Genomic DNA, 13,568 nt, shown 5'->3' with positions numbered 1-13,568 from the left:
TGGCCAACTGATCTCCAGACTTTTTGTCCAGTCAGTCGGACTTGTAGCCTCCTTCGACTAGACTTGAGGGGGAGACATGTGTGATGCGGGGATAAGGGACCCACCCCAAGGAGGAGCAAGGCCACGATGGAAGTCAAAGTCAAGGCGTGGTCAACTCCCCTACATCACCGGCCGGTCGGGCAACCCCCTTGCCCGACCGGGATAAAGAATGTTCGGTCCAACATCATCATAGCCCAGCCACGTACCGAGCTTCTGACGCTCATAAAAACATGTGTCGGTGAGGCACACGCCGAGCGGCCAGCCCGCTCGGACTTACATCAAACCTCGGAACTAGCGAAGCGAGGTCGCGACCGAGTAGACTACATTCAGACACAGCTCCACTCTGCACAACAGTGGAGCTCAAACAGTGGAAGATTGGCCAAGCGGCCATCCCACTTGGCCCGAGAATGATAGCATCCGGATGGCTGATGGTTGGCCGAACGGCTTACCCACTCAGCCCAGTAACGGACAAAAGGAGGATCTGACGATATCCTTTTGGGAGTTCGTGCCCCCGACAGACGGCATGGTTGGCGGCATGGTCAGGCAGAGGATCGTAAGACGGAAGATTCCACTGTCACGTCAGAAATATGTTCAACTTGTTGAGGTATTATGTCAGAGATACTTTACTGATACATTTTCTCAGGAAAAGCTTCGAGAAGTGTGCGTGCATTGGGAAGCATGCGCGTGCGCTACAGGAGCCCAATATAAAGGGGTCCAAGGTTCGTCGGAGGTACGCGCACATTACTGTTGCTACTGTTCTTTTATTTCTTCGTTCTACAACTTCCACATCGTCGGTGACTGACTTGAGCGTCGAAGGGCCAATGTCAGGAAACCCTTCCCTGGCTCGGCGCTGACGTGGTTGTGGTTGCAGGTCCGATTCGCTCGGAGTCTTCGCACAGTCAACAGTAGCGCCACATCCCTAATACCCGTTGACTCGACTTTCAGACAGGATCAATTACATACCCTCTCAAATAATTCGGATTTTGAAAGAGATTGATACTTTATACTAATAATTTTATTTTAGTATTTTAATATTAAAATGCTTTAATTAATATAATTCGATTATAAAGAATCATGCGTTGCGATCACTACTAATAATTAAATTGTAATATTTATAGATTTTATAATATTAAATTAAATATTGCCATCAATGTTACCAATATTGCAGATGGTAATTTCATATAATCTAATTAATTATTATTTGATTGTGGCAATTGGATTGGGTAATTTGCTAATACATGGACATGTGATAAATATATACAGGTATATATAACTCAAAAGAATCGATAAATATGATTGATTAATTTTATATATAATTTAAAAGATTCGATAAATATGCTAAGCGGTAAATGACTTTCTCCTTGATTTGTTACAATAAATCTACAGTACAATTATGCACACTCAAAATATTTCTTTTAGTTAACCAGATTTTGAGAAAAAAGCTATGGCTTATACTTCTCCGGCTTCAGGGATTAAGTTCATCAAATTAAATCAGTAGAATAAAAAATCTTCCATTTTTTTTTTTTTTTTTGATAAGGCGACACCCAGATTTGACTGGGGATAAACGATCGCCAAATCAGATCCAATATAGGCCAAGATAAGGATGGTATGCGAATTGAGATGTATTAAAGATAGGCCCACAAATTGAAAGAAAAAACAACACAAAGTTAAAAGTTATTAATATTAATTTTATAGAAAGTTTCATTTTTAGAAAAGTCATTTCAAACCTGGATCACAAACATTATAAGCACACCATGGCACAGTTATACTGGGAAGACCCAATACTTGAACTACAAAAAAAGAGAAGAAAAGCATGGCCATCCTCATAAATCCTACTCTAACAAAGTGTGCTTCTTCCATTCCAGTTGCAGTTCTACAACCCTCTTTGTTTTGGTCTCATACTGTGTAATGCTGCTGGATGTTGTCGATATCGAGACCTTTGAGCTTGAACACTGATTCCACATGACCTTTGAGAGTATGGAGCTCACGAAGCCTAAAATTTTCTCAAAACAATAGAAGATATCAGCTATTAAGAATTCAGTAAAGCTGCTTTTTTATTTTTTAGTTAGAGAAAAGTTCAGATTATTCAAAAGTATATGGCGAATTGGCACCTTGCAATTTCGGCTCGTCTTTTAGCTTGCTCAGCAATCTCGGAGAGTTCTCGGTAGCTACTCTTCTCAGGGAAGAGGTTGGCACTCTCAGGGGGTTGGAGTCCATGAAGAGTTCTTTGTGCCGTTGCCCACTGAGCTTCCCTTTCTTCCTTACCGTAATCCTTCTTGGTGGTGAAAGCAGTCTGTAAATTGAACAAGATCAGAGAGAGAAAGAAATGTGCAAACTTAGCTGATAGGACTGAGGATGTCCAAGTGAATAAACTAAGAACCTTGTTCTGCAGGAGGTTATCCCAAGCTTTCCCACTAAGAATATAACGAATTGCAAATTTGAACCAATCGAGCGGGAAGAAGGTGATGATGCTGTAAAGCCAGATGATACCAGCCCAACCCCAACCTATTCCTTTTATCCGCGCAAAGCCCCAATCAGCATACACAGCTATCATAGATGCAACCTGCCACAGAATCGAAACACCAATTTTAGACAAATTTAATGATTTTAAAAATCTATCTGATAGATACCTTTTTCATTGAATGTTGTCTAGTTGGCTAAAACAATTCTGATCAGCAATTTTTGTTATATAAACAATGTCATCATCCTCCAATGAATTGAAGGATTACATACTGAACATGGACTTAAAAATTAGCAATAACAGAGGTAGTAAACCACTTTCCTCATCCAAACTTTTAAAATTTACAAACTAAGCAAAACAAATAGAGTAGTGTGCTGTGTGCAATAGCAACAAGGATACGGCAAAGTGATAACAGAAACATAATTGAAAGTGAAAGATATGAAAGTAGGTGGATGATCTTACAAGCTGAGCAATAAGGAAGGCACTGACTAACAGAAGTCCAGGGCGTTCGACGAAAAACCAGCTGCGGGAGCGTGTAACAAAGATAAGTGCCTGGCTAATAATACTGACTTGTAGGTATAAAGCAGACATCATCTCATCTTCACTATTTCTCAATGACCTGACACCAAATTTATCCTGCAAATATATCCAAGGAAATAATGTTAATTTCCATGGCCGAGATAGTGTATGTATTATTCATAGCGGTTTGAACCTCACATTACATGATTTACAGGCAGTTGTATGATGTGCAATCATGAATTCCATGTTTAAAAGTTCAAGTATAGCAAGTTAAAGTTAATTAATCTTGAATTTTCTAAAAGTGAAGAGCCATATAACAGTCAGTGTAGACATACAGGGAAGAAGTCAGTGTCTTTCATTGCCCAAAAGAAGATAACAGTCATTAAAGCCATATAACTTCCATAAACAATGCCGGTAGCAAATATCTCGTTCAATTTCCAACTATCAGGCAATGGGGAAGGCTTCACTCTGTCCTTTGATATTGTCATGATTGTACCTGATGTTGCAAAATCAACTTAGCAACTTGCCATCATAAAAAAAACACGACGGTAAAAGATGGGAAGCGCATAGTTACGGCAAATATTTGTTGTCTAAACTTACCATCATTTAGGATGGCAATGATCAAAACCATGAACGGCGAAAAGTCAAATTTCCATATTAGTGCAATAAGCATGAAACCAAGCTGCAAGAAATTAAGTTAGAAGTGGAGGAAAAAGGAAGAAGCAAAATCACCAAAATGACAGTTAGTTTCAACCAATGCTTACCACAATACGAATGGTGATGGAGACAGCATAAATCTGAGGAGAAGAAAATCATAACTCTACATCAGAAATATTAAAGGAGAAAAAATAACAATGTACTGATAGTTAGGTACAAACTGTGTAGTTCTTCATCCTCTGGAAAATAGCTCGGCTAGTAAGGACAGCACTGATAATCACACTAAGCCCAGGCTCAGTGAGGACAATGTCCGAAGCACTTCTAGCAGCATCTGTAGCATCAGCAACTGCAATTCCAATATCAGCTTTCTTCAAAGCAGGGGCATCATTAACACCATCTCCAGTCATTCCACAAATGTGCTTCCGTTCCTGCAACTTCTTCACAATTTCGTATTTGTGTTCTGCTCAGAAAGAAAATGATCAATATTTTGAGATCAGATAACCAAAGTAATAGTTGAGAGCATAAGGTCATCAATCTGACCGGGAAAAACTCCAGCAAAACCATCGGCCTTTTCAATTAGTTCATCAACTGGAAGTGCTTCCAATGATGCATCCTTATTTTGGCCAAGCAATGAGGAGGAAGGATACATATTGGTTCCCATTCCAAGCCTTCTACCTGTCTCCTTAGCTATAGCAAGTTGATCACCTGAATATGAATAAATCACGTCAAGAACAATAAAGAAATTAAATTAAAGACAATATTAAGAAAAGGGCAAATAGATGTTCTCCTACCAGTAATCATCTTGACGTTGACTCCAAGATTGAGGGCCCTGCGAATAGTTTCTGCACTGTCATGCCGAGGTGGATCAAATAGAGGTAATAAACCAACAAACTGCCATGGCGTCCCTGGACTCTCCTTGGACTTCTCTGGTACCTCCTGTCAAATAGAAAAATACTTGTGAGTAATAGTAAATTCAATATACTACAATTAGATTAATGGATTGGAAAAGCAACCTGTCTTGCAACAGCCAGTGATCTTAATCCACGTTCAGCATACTTGTCAATAACACTATGCACTTTGTGCCTGACATCTTCTTTGCAATTGCAAAGGCTCACAATCTAATCCCAAGTAGAAGTTAATGCTCAGATAAAATTGAACGAAAAGTGGACATTTTTTTTTCTTATGACAGACAATAAGATAAAATATCGAAAACAAAATACCTGCTCTGGAGCACCTTTGCTTACACGGTGCCAGCTTCCATTTGAATCAATGTAGGTCAGAGCAGTTCTTTTATCAACAGGGTTGAAGGGAAGAAAATGTACTTCCCTTATACCTGCTCTAGCCTGTATTTGATATCAAACACTTTTTAAACCTAGCTAGCAAAATCAATGGAAGAATATGAATTAGAAAGCATCACATAAAGTACTACCTCCTTTGGGTCTGCAAGCATCCCAACCATGGCAGCATCAATAGCATCCTGATTCTCAGTTCTCGATGCTCTTGCAGCCAATAAGACCACATACTCTTTATCAACACCCTTTGCAAAGACCTCAATGAGGTTCTTATCGACACTCAACTTGTTGAGTGTTAGTGTCCCAGTTTTGTCACTGCAGAGAACATCCATACCGGCCATCTCCTCTATTGCCGTCATCCTCTTTGTGATAGCGCCTTGCTCAGACAGCCTGTGGGATCCAATAGCCATAGTCACTGACAAGACAGTAGGCATAGCAATCGGTATGCCTCCAATCAAGAGGACCAAGAGATTATCAATCCCATTTCTGTATTTTCGATGCTGAATAGGATACATGACGATGATCTCCACAACCATTCCAATAACAATGGAGCAAATGCAGAAATTGCCAATGGCTGTGAGGACCTTCTGGAAATGACCAACTTGGTTTGTGCTGTCCACCAAGTGAGCAGCCTTCCCAAAAAATGTATGCACACCAGTGGCAATGACAACGGCCTCAATCTCACCCTGCTTACAAGTTGACCCGGAGAACACTTCATCTCCTGGGTTCTTAGTGACAGGGAGAGATTCTCCAGTTAACGCAGACTGGTCTATTTTCAAAGGATCACCTTCCAAGAGTCGGGCATCAGCAGGGACAATATCTCCAAGTTTAATGCTGATTATATCACCAGGAACAAGTATGGAAGCTTCCTGCTCACACCAGCGGCCATCTCTGAGCACCTGAAAGCATCAAATCAACAACAATTTTGGTAAACAGAATTTACAGGAAAGAAAGGAAGCTCCCAAGGGATCGTATAAGCTTGTACCTTCGTTTTTGGAGCCAGGCCAGCCATAAGAGCTGCAGCAGCATTGCCAGCATTGTTTTCTTCAATGAAACTGATGGTGGAGTTTATCACGAGCAGCACTACAATACCGACAAAGTCTTGCCAGTCTGGGGGTTTTCCACCGCCGTTGGCCAAGGCAATGGCCATGATGGCAGCCATTTCCATCACCCATGAAAGGGGGTTCCACATGAAACCCAAAAATTTGAGAAATTTGCTCTCCTGAAAATCAAAAGAAACGGTATTTTTTTTTTCAATCTCAAAGTTCAGTACAATAAAACAAAGTAAAAGTTGAACCTTCTTCTCTTCAAGTTTGTTTGGCCCAAAGATTTGAAGTCGATTCTCTCCTTCCGAGGAAGAGAGACCTTCCCTGGTACACTTCAGTTGCTCAAAAACCTCCTCAATAGGAATCCGTTCCTGAGATTAACCAAGACAAATTTATTAACAAAAATAATACAAAATCCTAAGGACTAACCAACTTTTGTATCAAAGTTAACTCAGCAAATCTTTCCAGCTGTTGGATGACACCTCAGCGATTTAATCAGTCAGTTAGCACCGTACAAGTTCGTTCCTCCAGAATGCAAGTTCTTCTTTTTATTTGTATTTTAAAATATATAACTACTTTTGCAATAAAAACCACAATTCTTAATCAGAAAAAAATCAGAGTGGGATCGATTCCATGGCATCGTCAACTTTACAAAGTAGAAAAAAAAATCAAACTTTTTTTGATAACTTTGTTATCACGAAACTGTAGAAGAAAAGGCTGCCAACACACCGCTGGAACAAGGGTAGAAGCTACGAATTATAACCACGAACCCTGTGTCGGATGATGATCGATACCAATTTATTGATCATGATTCCCACATCAAAATATGGGCTACTGCAGAATTTATCACTCATATTTGAGTGAATGAGGCTAAGACTTGGCAGATATTTTATTTTAATAGAAAAAAAAAACGACACCGAATTGGTGTTCAATAGTAGAAGATGGTCTATTATGATGAACAAAATGAAAGGAAACAAGGCCAGATGATAACTTCCTCCCAATCCGATGGATGATCTAGGAGGAATTTTTTTTGACCTGGTATTGACATTCGGGTAATCGGTTATATATTTATTGAAAATGATTACATTATAATATGTTATAGATGTTTAATCATTTTTTTAATTATATTTTTTTTAGATATGATATTAATTTTATTATGTTTTTTGAATGAGAATAGTTGAATGTAATAAAAAAAATATTAATATAAAAGATAATAGGTATATAAACATGAGGACGATATCCAATTCTCGGGGATGTGAATAAAAGTTAAAAAGCCGGTGAAAATGAATATAATAAATAAAAATGGGAACAAAAAATATGAAATCGATCGATTGTCATCCCTTCGCACGATAAAGTCCAACGCACTCAAAAGTGGACGGAGACCGAAATAGTGGATCTCAATTTTCTCTTCCATATCAATTTTTTAATATTGAGTTAAGCAAAGTAAACAGACAAAGGATGAAAGTAGTCTAAATACGAAGAAAATCATATTATACTGTTTTCCCATCAACTTTTAATTACTTGCATTTATTTGGAGAGAACAAAAGAAAAGAAAGTAATTGCGCTATTTAATACTAGTTATTATTGAAAACCCAAACTTTGCTTTCTTCGTGCCATAAGGTTTCAATATAAATAAAGAATCGGAATAAAACTCTTTTCTACCTTTTTTTTATTTGCAAATAATATATTTAATACTTGTTATCATTTCTTTTCTCATGAAAAAGGTAAAAAAATTCACCATTCTAGTATCAGAATAGCATATTTCAACCACACTAGGGTTTGAGAACAAATGAAATGGAAAAAAGGGCGAAGAATTTACAGGAAAAAAAAAAGGAAATTGATCTCGAATGCAATTTGACAAGAACCGAGAGCAACTTGACAACAAAAGCAAACGCACTCAGATCGATCCGGTTCACGCCAAGAAAAATCAAAACGTATGAATAAGACAATCTTAAAAGACCTAATCAATCACTGAATCTTACAGATCGAGAAGAGTAGGGTAAGGAAATGCACACATACCAAATCGACGTTCTCATTCTTGATCTCGTCCAAGCTTATCGCCTTGGCTCCAGCCATCCCGATCCGTGTGCGAGCAGAGAACAGCACTTTCGCCCACTCTCCCTCTCTCTCGCGGACGACCAAAAGCAGACGCAGGAGACCCTTGTGAAAGCTTCCTCAGAGAAGAAGGTGCGTCTCCGCCGCCTTTTATAGTCCTCTTCCCCCCGATACCTACTCCCGCATAGAAATATACTATGCAGACGCACGCTTGCGGACACGCCGAGCCTAACTTGCGACGTGTCAAATCACTATTGGGAAAAGACTAGACCCCATTTCCGTTACCGAAAGCCGATACCATTAATGTGGCGGTCGTCCCGACGCAGGCAGTATCGGCCACGTACCGTTTAAATTTGTTACGGCGCTGCGATTCCCCGTAACCCATCCAAACCACTTATTAATGCGGATAAACCGGGTCGTCGGACCGTTACAACGTAGAGTAAATGACATGTTACAATTTTTTTAATGTATTTTGGAATTACGGGAAAATAATTAAAACATTTCCATTCGATAAGGACTCTCCAATGTTAACCGCGTTATTTTCGAATTAATTAGTTTAAAATGTCACGCACGTCACATTTAATAATGATTTCCTTTTTATTTAATGTCATATTAAATATTTTTTCAGTATAATTAAAGAATAAAAGAGTCCGACTTGACTTTTGGAATAATCAGAAGAGCAATTTTCCAAATTTTTTTTAATAAAACAAAAGTCAATTTGAAATTTTCATTTAAAAGATAATATTGAAGCGGGGGCCGAGTTGCAAAGTCCAAATGGGCCCACACTCAATAATTGCATTATTATATCTATATTTTTCTTTATTATAGATATGATTCTCAATCAAAGATATTATAACTTTTAAATTTTCATAATTTAAATTCATATATCAATTTATTTTTTTAACTCGAAATTAAATGAGAGTTGTGTGTTTCATGTGCATTCGAATGGGCATTACCAATCGACTAATGGAGTAGTTGGCCTAAAACACAATCGAAAAGCCACAAGAAAAAAAAAACAATTCCATCCCAAAACAATGCATCATTGTCGCTTTAAAAAACATTTAGGGTTGCAAAGAGACTCGGAGCTACTACAATTATATATTTCCTAATGCCGTCATTATCTAGCCCGATCAAACCGACCCGATACCGTTTTAGTAAGGCCGGGTAGGTGAAGTTATGAGCCTACTTGCCTACTTCCAAAGTGCTTAGTGAGTCAGACAGCACCTAAAACTAGACCCAATTCGACACTACAAATGCTACTCTACAATATCAGGAGCTAAATTTATCGACTATATATGAACAGAAGAGTCTGTGAAGGTGCTGATCCGTGAGTTGTGGGACAGGTAAAGTGTAGACACTCCACTCAACCATGAAAAAGAGTGGTGTGCAGGGTTGCAGTACAAGCTGAATCGAAACCGCACTGCATGAGTTTGATTTCTTCAAGCTTCCTTTTTGAGTCGACAAGAACTCTACCGGATGATAAAGAGTCATACTAACGAGGTCCCTCTTATGTTGTAGAAGAAAAATAAAATAAAATTAATATTAGATACCAAAGATTTATTATACCAAACTGAGAATTAAACATTATTCGATTGCCACATGGAGGCAAAATTTTAGGCCTAATTAAAGGAAGAACATGGCACAGATATCAGTCAGTAGCAAGAGAACTGATACTTGATATATGATGACAAACAATCAGAGTTAAGTGCCTAAATATAGTGGGAGAGAGTTGGAAGCTTGTGACTGTTCCAAGAACAAACAAAAAGTGTAGTTTATGAAAGCCCTATAAGTTAATTAGTAGGCCAAATGAAACCTAACGGTGGGTAAATCACGTAGCACCTTCAGATGTTCAGAAAAAGTAGGCATGCATTATTGTAGAAGAAGACCAAAGTAAATAATTGAATTGATGATGAGCAAATGCACGAGGCAACTTTAGATGTCCAACACCCATTTCCTATCTCGTCTTCAACTTCAATACAGGCACCTTTTGGACCTGTAAAGGCATCACTTATACCACAAGAAGAAAAAGAAAAGAAGAGATCAAGATGCTTTAATGTTAGGCTTCTTCCTTATGCTTCCTCTCTTTCTTGACCACCATTATTCACTATTTCACTAGTAGGGAATATTCTCAGTGTTCCTCAACTTTGGATTGAGTGATACTCCATCTATTTGTTCTCCATGATGAAAATTATTAGATGAAAGGAGTGAATGTTAAAATTGGTTTTGTATTATTGCAGTATTGGTCCGAGAATAATTGACTGTGATATTGCAGGATCACTAGCTAGCTTTCTCTTTTGTTGCCCTCCGGTCGATGATGCAGGCACATTCATGTGACTACAAAGAGGAAACGTTTGAAAAGTTTTTGTGAGTAGTGAAACTGAAGTGAAGTGGTATTGAACACATCATAATGATCGATCGACTTATTAATTATATTTTTTGTGGGGGAAACAAGAAGTTGACCACCATATATGTTGCTAGAGCAGTATGCTTGTTGACAGTGAAAGGCTCAGCCTGCTTCACTTTTGACTGATCTTGCAGTTTGTTCCTCCATCGGCCTCCTCCACTGGGCATGCGATTCTCTAGCTTGTGCACTTAGGGCCGTAAATGAGCCAAATTGAGTTAAATTTTGTATTGTTAATTGTTATGAAATTTTTATATTTTTAAACTTATTTAATTAATCGGTTACCGAATCTAATATTATGAACTTATTTATTCATTTTAAAAATTTATTAGTCTATTTACAAATTTGATAACAAATTTGTTGATTAAAAAATTGTTGATTCATAAACTTTGTTGGATATATTATTCATAAAAAAATTAGCTCTTCATAAATATTAATAAATTGACCATATATATATATATTTATTTAGTTTATTGGGTTATTCAAGTTTGTTATTCAATTAACCTTTGCTAATGAATGAATATAAATAAACATATTAAACAAATTTGATGAACATTTGATACAGGCCCAACTCATGTTGAAGCTCAAGATGAGTCTTCAAAATTTAAACGGATATAATTTTTAACACGGGATTCGGAATCAGACTTTGTCTGTCGTCATATGTACGGAATTCGAAAACTTACGTTTGTTATAAGTGAAACCGTAATCGTCAAATTTTTAACCCCAAATTCTACCGTTTAAATCCTTTTCAGGGTCTTTTTTGCTATTTTGATAATTTTTATTTTTGTAGGTATTTAGAATAATTTTTAATACTTCTAATATTTTTTAGAGAGGATTTGTTTTGATCCGCGTCTTGATTTGAATTAAAATGTTAAATTAATTATTTTTTTCGGATACAAATCTATTTTCTTTCTTTACAAGATTTAAATTAAGATTTATTAATTATATTTTTTTTATTTGAGTTTTAAGTTATGATATATGTAAAAATCATATTTAGATATTAAAAAATAAATCCTTAAATTTTAATAAAAAAAATTTCTTCTTAAACATTCCTCTTCTTATTTTCCTCTCAATCTTTCTTCTTCATTTCCACCTACTGAATAATTCGCTATTGCGTCTGTCGTCGACATTCGATTCATTTATAACCGGACTTGCACTTGAGTTTATTCATATTTGCACTTGTACTTTGAACTGTGGTTTCACTTCCGCTTCTAGCGTGGGTGAACAACTGTTCATCCTTTTCCATTTCAAAAATAATAAAATAATCAAAACACATTCTTTTAAAATTAAAAGACAATTGCCTCCAGAACAATGGTGCAACAATAATGTCTTCTCAATTTCTTTGATATATAAAAATTAAATCCTAATTTTAACAAATTAATGGACAAAATTTTTTTAATAAACAATTGATTTAAGAATATTAGATTAATGGGTCGTCGTTGTAAGTGATTCTTAATTTATGCTAGTGGACGATGAAAACTTTTGTGAGGCCGAATTAACTATCCAAAAATTAATCAGAATAAATTGAATACATGATATTAACTAAAAATATTATTCTAAATGAGTGTAAATTTCACTAAAAATATTATTCTAAATGAGTGTAAATTTCACTAAGAATGAATTTGTAAAAAAATTAACTTTTGAGTAGGTATAAGTTAAATTTCACTAACAATGCCTTCACTCAGGTGCTTGGCCACTTAGCACTCAGGGTGTTGGGAGTTCAACACTCGGACGTTTAGCACTTGACACTCAAATTCAATAGCTTGGGTGCTTAGAGTGGACTTGAATGCTCGGGGTTGATCCTTGGGTGATCAGGTGCTTGGATTGAGGGTAGTCGGGTCAGGTACTCGGGCAATCCAGTATCCACTTAGTCTCGATCCACTGTTCAGGCTATTCGACACTCGGGCTTGGCAGTTCAAGCTCAGAGCCACATAGCATGACAACGACGTGGGTGCATCCTACTGATCTAGTATGTACTATCACGTTTAATTATTATCCTTTCAATAATTATGTAATCTTGTTAGTTAATGTCGATTAGTTAGCTTGTCTTAGTCCATTATCCATTGATTTGCTATTTGACTAATTAATTCACTAGAGTTTTTTTCTCTTCGATCCAACTTATTTAGCATTTGTACATTTACACTTGCACATGCCATTTGCATTCACCATTATCATTGATGCTGTGAAGACGACGGGGCCTACGTGGAATCTAGTTAACACAGAGCCAACACAGAGCCCAAGTGACACGTTTCAAGACGTTGTCAACGTAGACTTCACGTAGCAATCTGACCTGCGAAACCAACTAGACCAGTTTGAGCTGCCGACCTACTGACTTACCAAGTCGATCAGACTAGTCGAATCGCCGACCTCTCGACTTCCTGAGCAATCTGATTCGCCGAGCCGAGTTGCTGACTTCTCGACCTCCCTATTTGCCGAGCTTACTCGATCAGTCGAGTCGCCAACTTCCCGATCTACTGATGTGTCGTATGCTGAGGCAAATAGGGGCTATGATCCCTACTCGCCCATGATCTCTTGCCCACCCCCTTATGATCTCCTCGTCACTAGACTCAACCCCGGTTCAGAATCGACAGTTCAAAACTATTGACAACTAAGACGGTTACGATTTATAGTTCGAAATCACCGGTTTACGATTCGTGCAAGGTTCACCACAGTTTACCATGATTCACGGTTCAAGATTATTATATTAAAAAAAAATAAAAATGGTGGTATAGGAGAATCAATGTTCATGTAGTTCTCTTACCTTTCTACCCTTTTATCTTATGAATTTCATTTCCTGTTCCCATAGTATTTGTACTTTTGGTATCAAATTTTTCGATTTAGTCATCTGAAAGTTACATTGCTTAGATTCTTTTTTTAGCTCTGGTTTAATCGTCGAATAATGTTTGAGCTTCCAATGAAAGTCGATCGTTGTTCATATAATAGGTTACTATTGGCACGATCATGGAGAGGACGGGAAAGCCTTCTGTGACCGCTTCTTCAAGACATTGAAATCTACATGTTATCTGCTTCATTAAAATCAAAAGAAATTGTAAAATAATTCTCAATTTCCTTTATAGAACTTAAGAATCCTCAAGTAA

At 37.4% G+C, this 13,568-nt stretch overlaps 1 protein-coding gene across 1 annotated transcript; it reads right to left on the bottom strand.

Moving 5' to 3' along the window:
* Positions 1-1,706: 1,706 nt before the first annotated feature.
* LOC121976731 (plasma membrane ATPase-like) lies at positions 1,707-8,214 on the bottom strand. Its single transcript, XM_042529031.1, has 16 exons — positions 8,034-8,214; positions 6,266-6,385; positions 5,954-6,190; positions 5,106-5,867; positions 4,897-5,019; positions 4,690-4,794; positions 4,468-4,612; positions 4,217-4,381; positions 3,898-4,136; positions 3,784-3,816; positions 3,620-3,701; positions 3,355-3,515; positions 2,963-3,136; positions 2,420-2,602; positions 2,151-2,332; positions 1,707-2,032 (listed from the first exon to the last, which is right to left on the bottom strand). Exons 1-16 carry the CDS (start codon positions 8,088-8,090, stop codon positions 1,936-1,938), a joined length of 2,865 nt encoding a protein of 954 aa, XP_042384965.1. The 5' UTR covers positions 8,091-8,214; the 3' UTR covers positions 1,707-1,935.
* Between the last annotated feature and the right edge of the window lie 5,354 nt (positions 8,215-13,568).

This window comes from Zingiber officinale, chromosome 4B (assembly GCF_018446385.1).
Source record: "Zingiber officinale cultivar Zhangliang chromosome 4B, Zo_v1.1, whole genome shotgun sequence".
Classification (NCBI taxonomy): domain Eukaryota; kingdom Viridiplantae; phylum Streptophyta; class Magnoliopsida; order Zingiberales; family Zingiberaceae; genus Zingiber; species Zingiber officinale.
The sequence above is the reverse complement of the archived record's forward strand: the minus strand, read 5'-3'. Positions and strand labels throughout refer to the sequence as shown.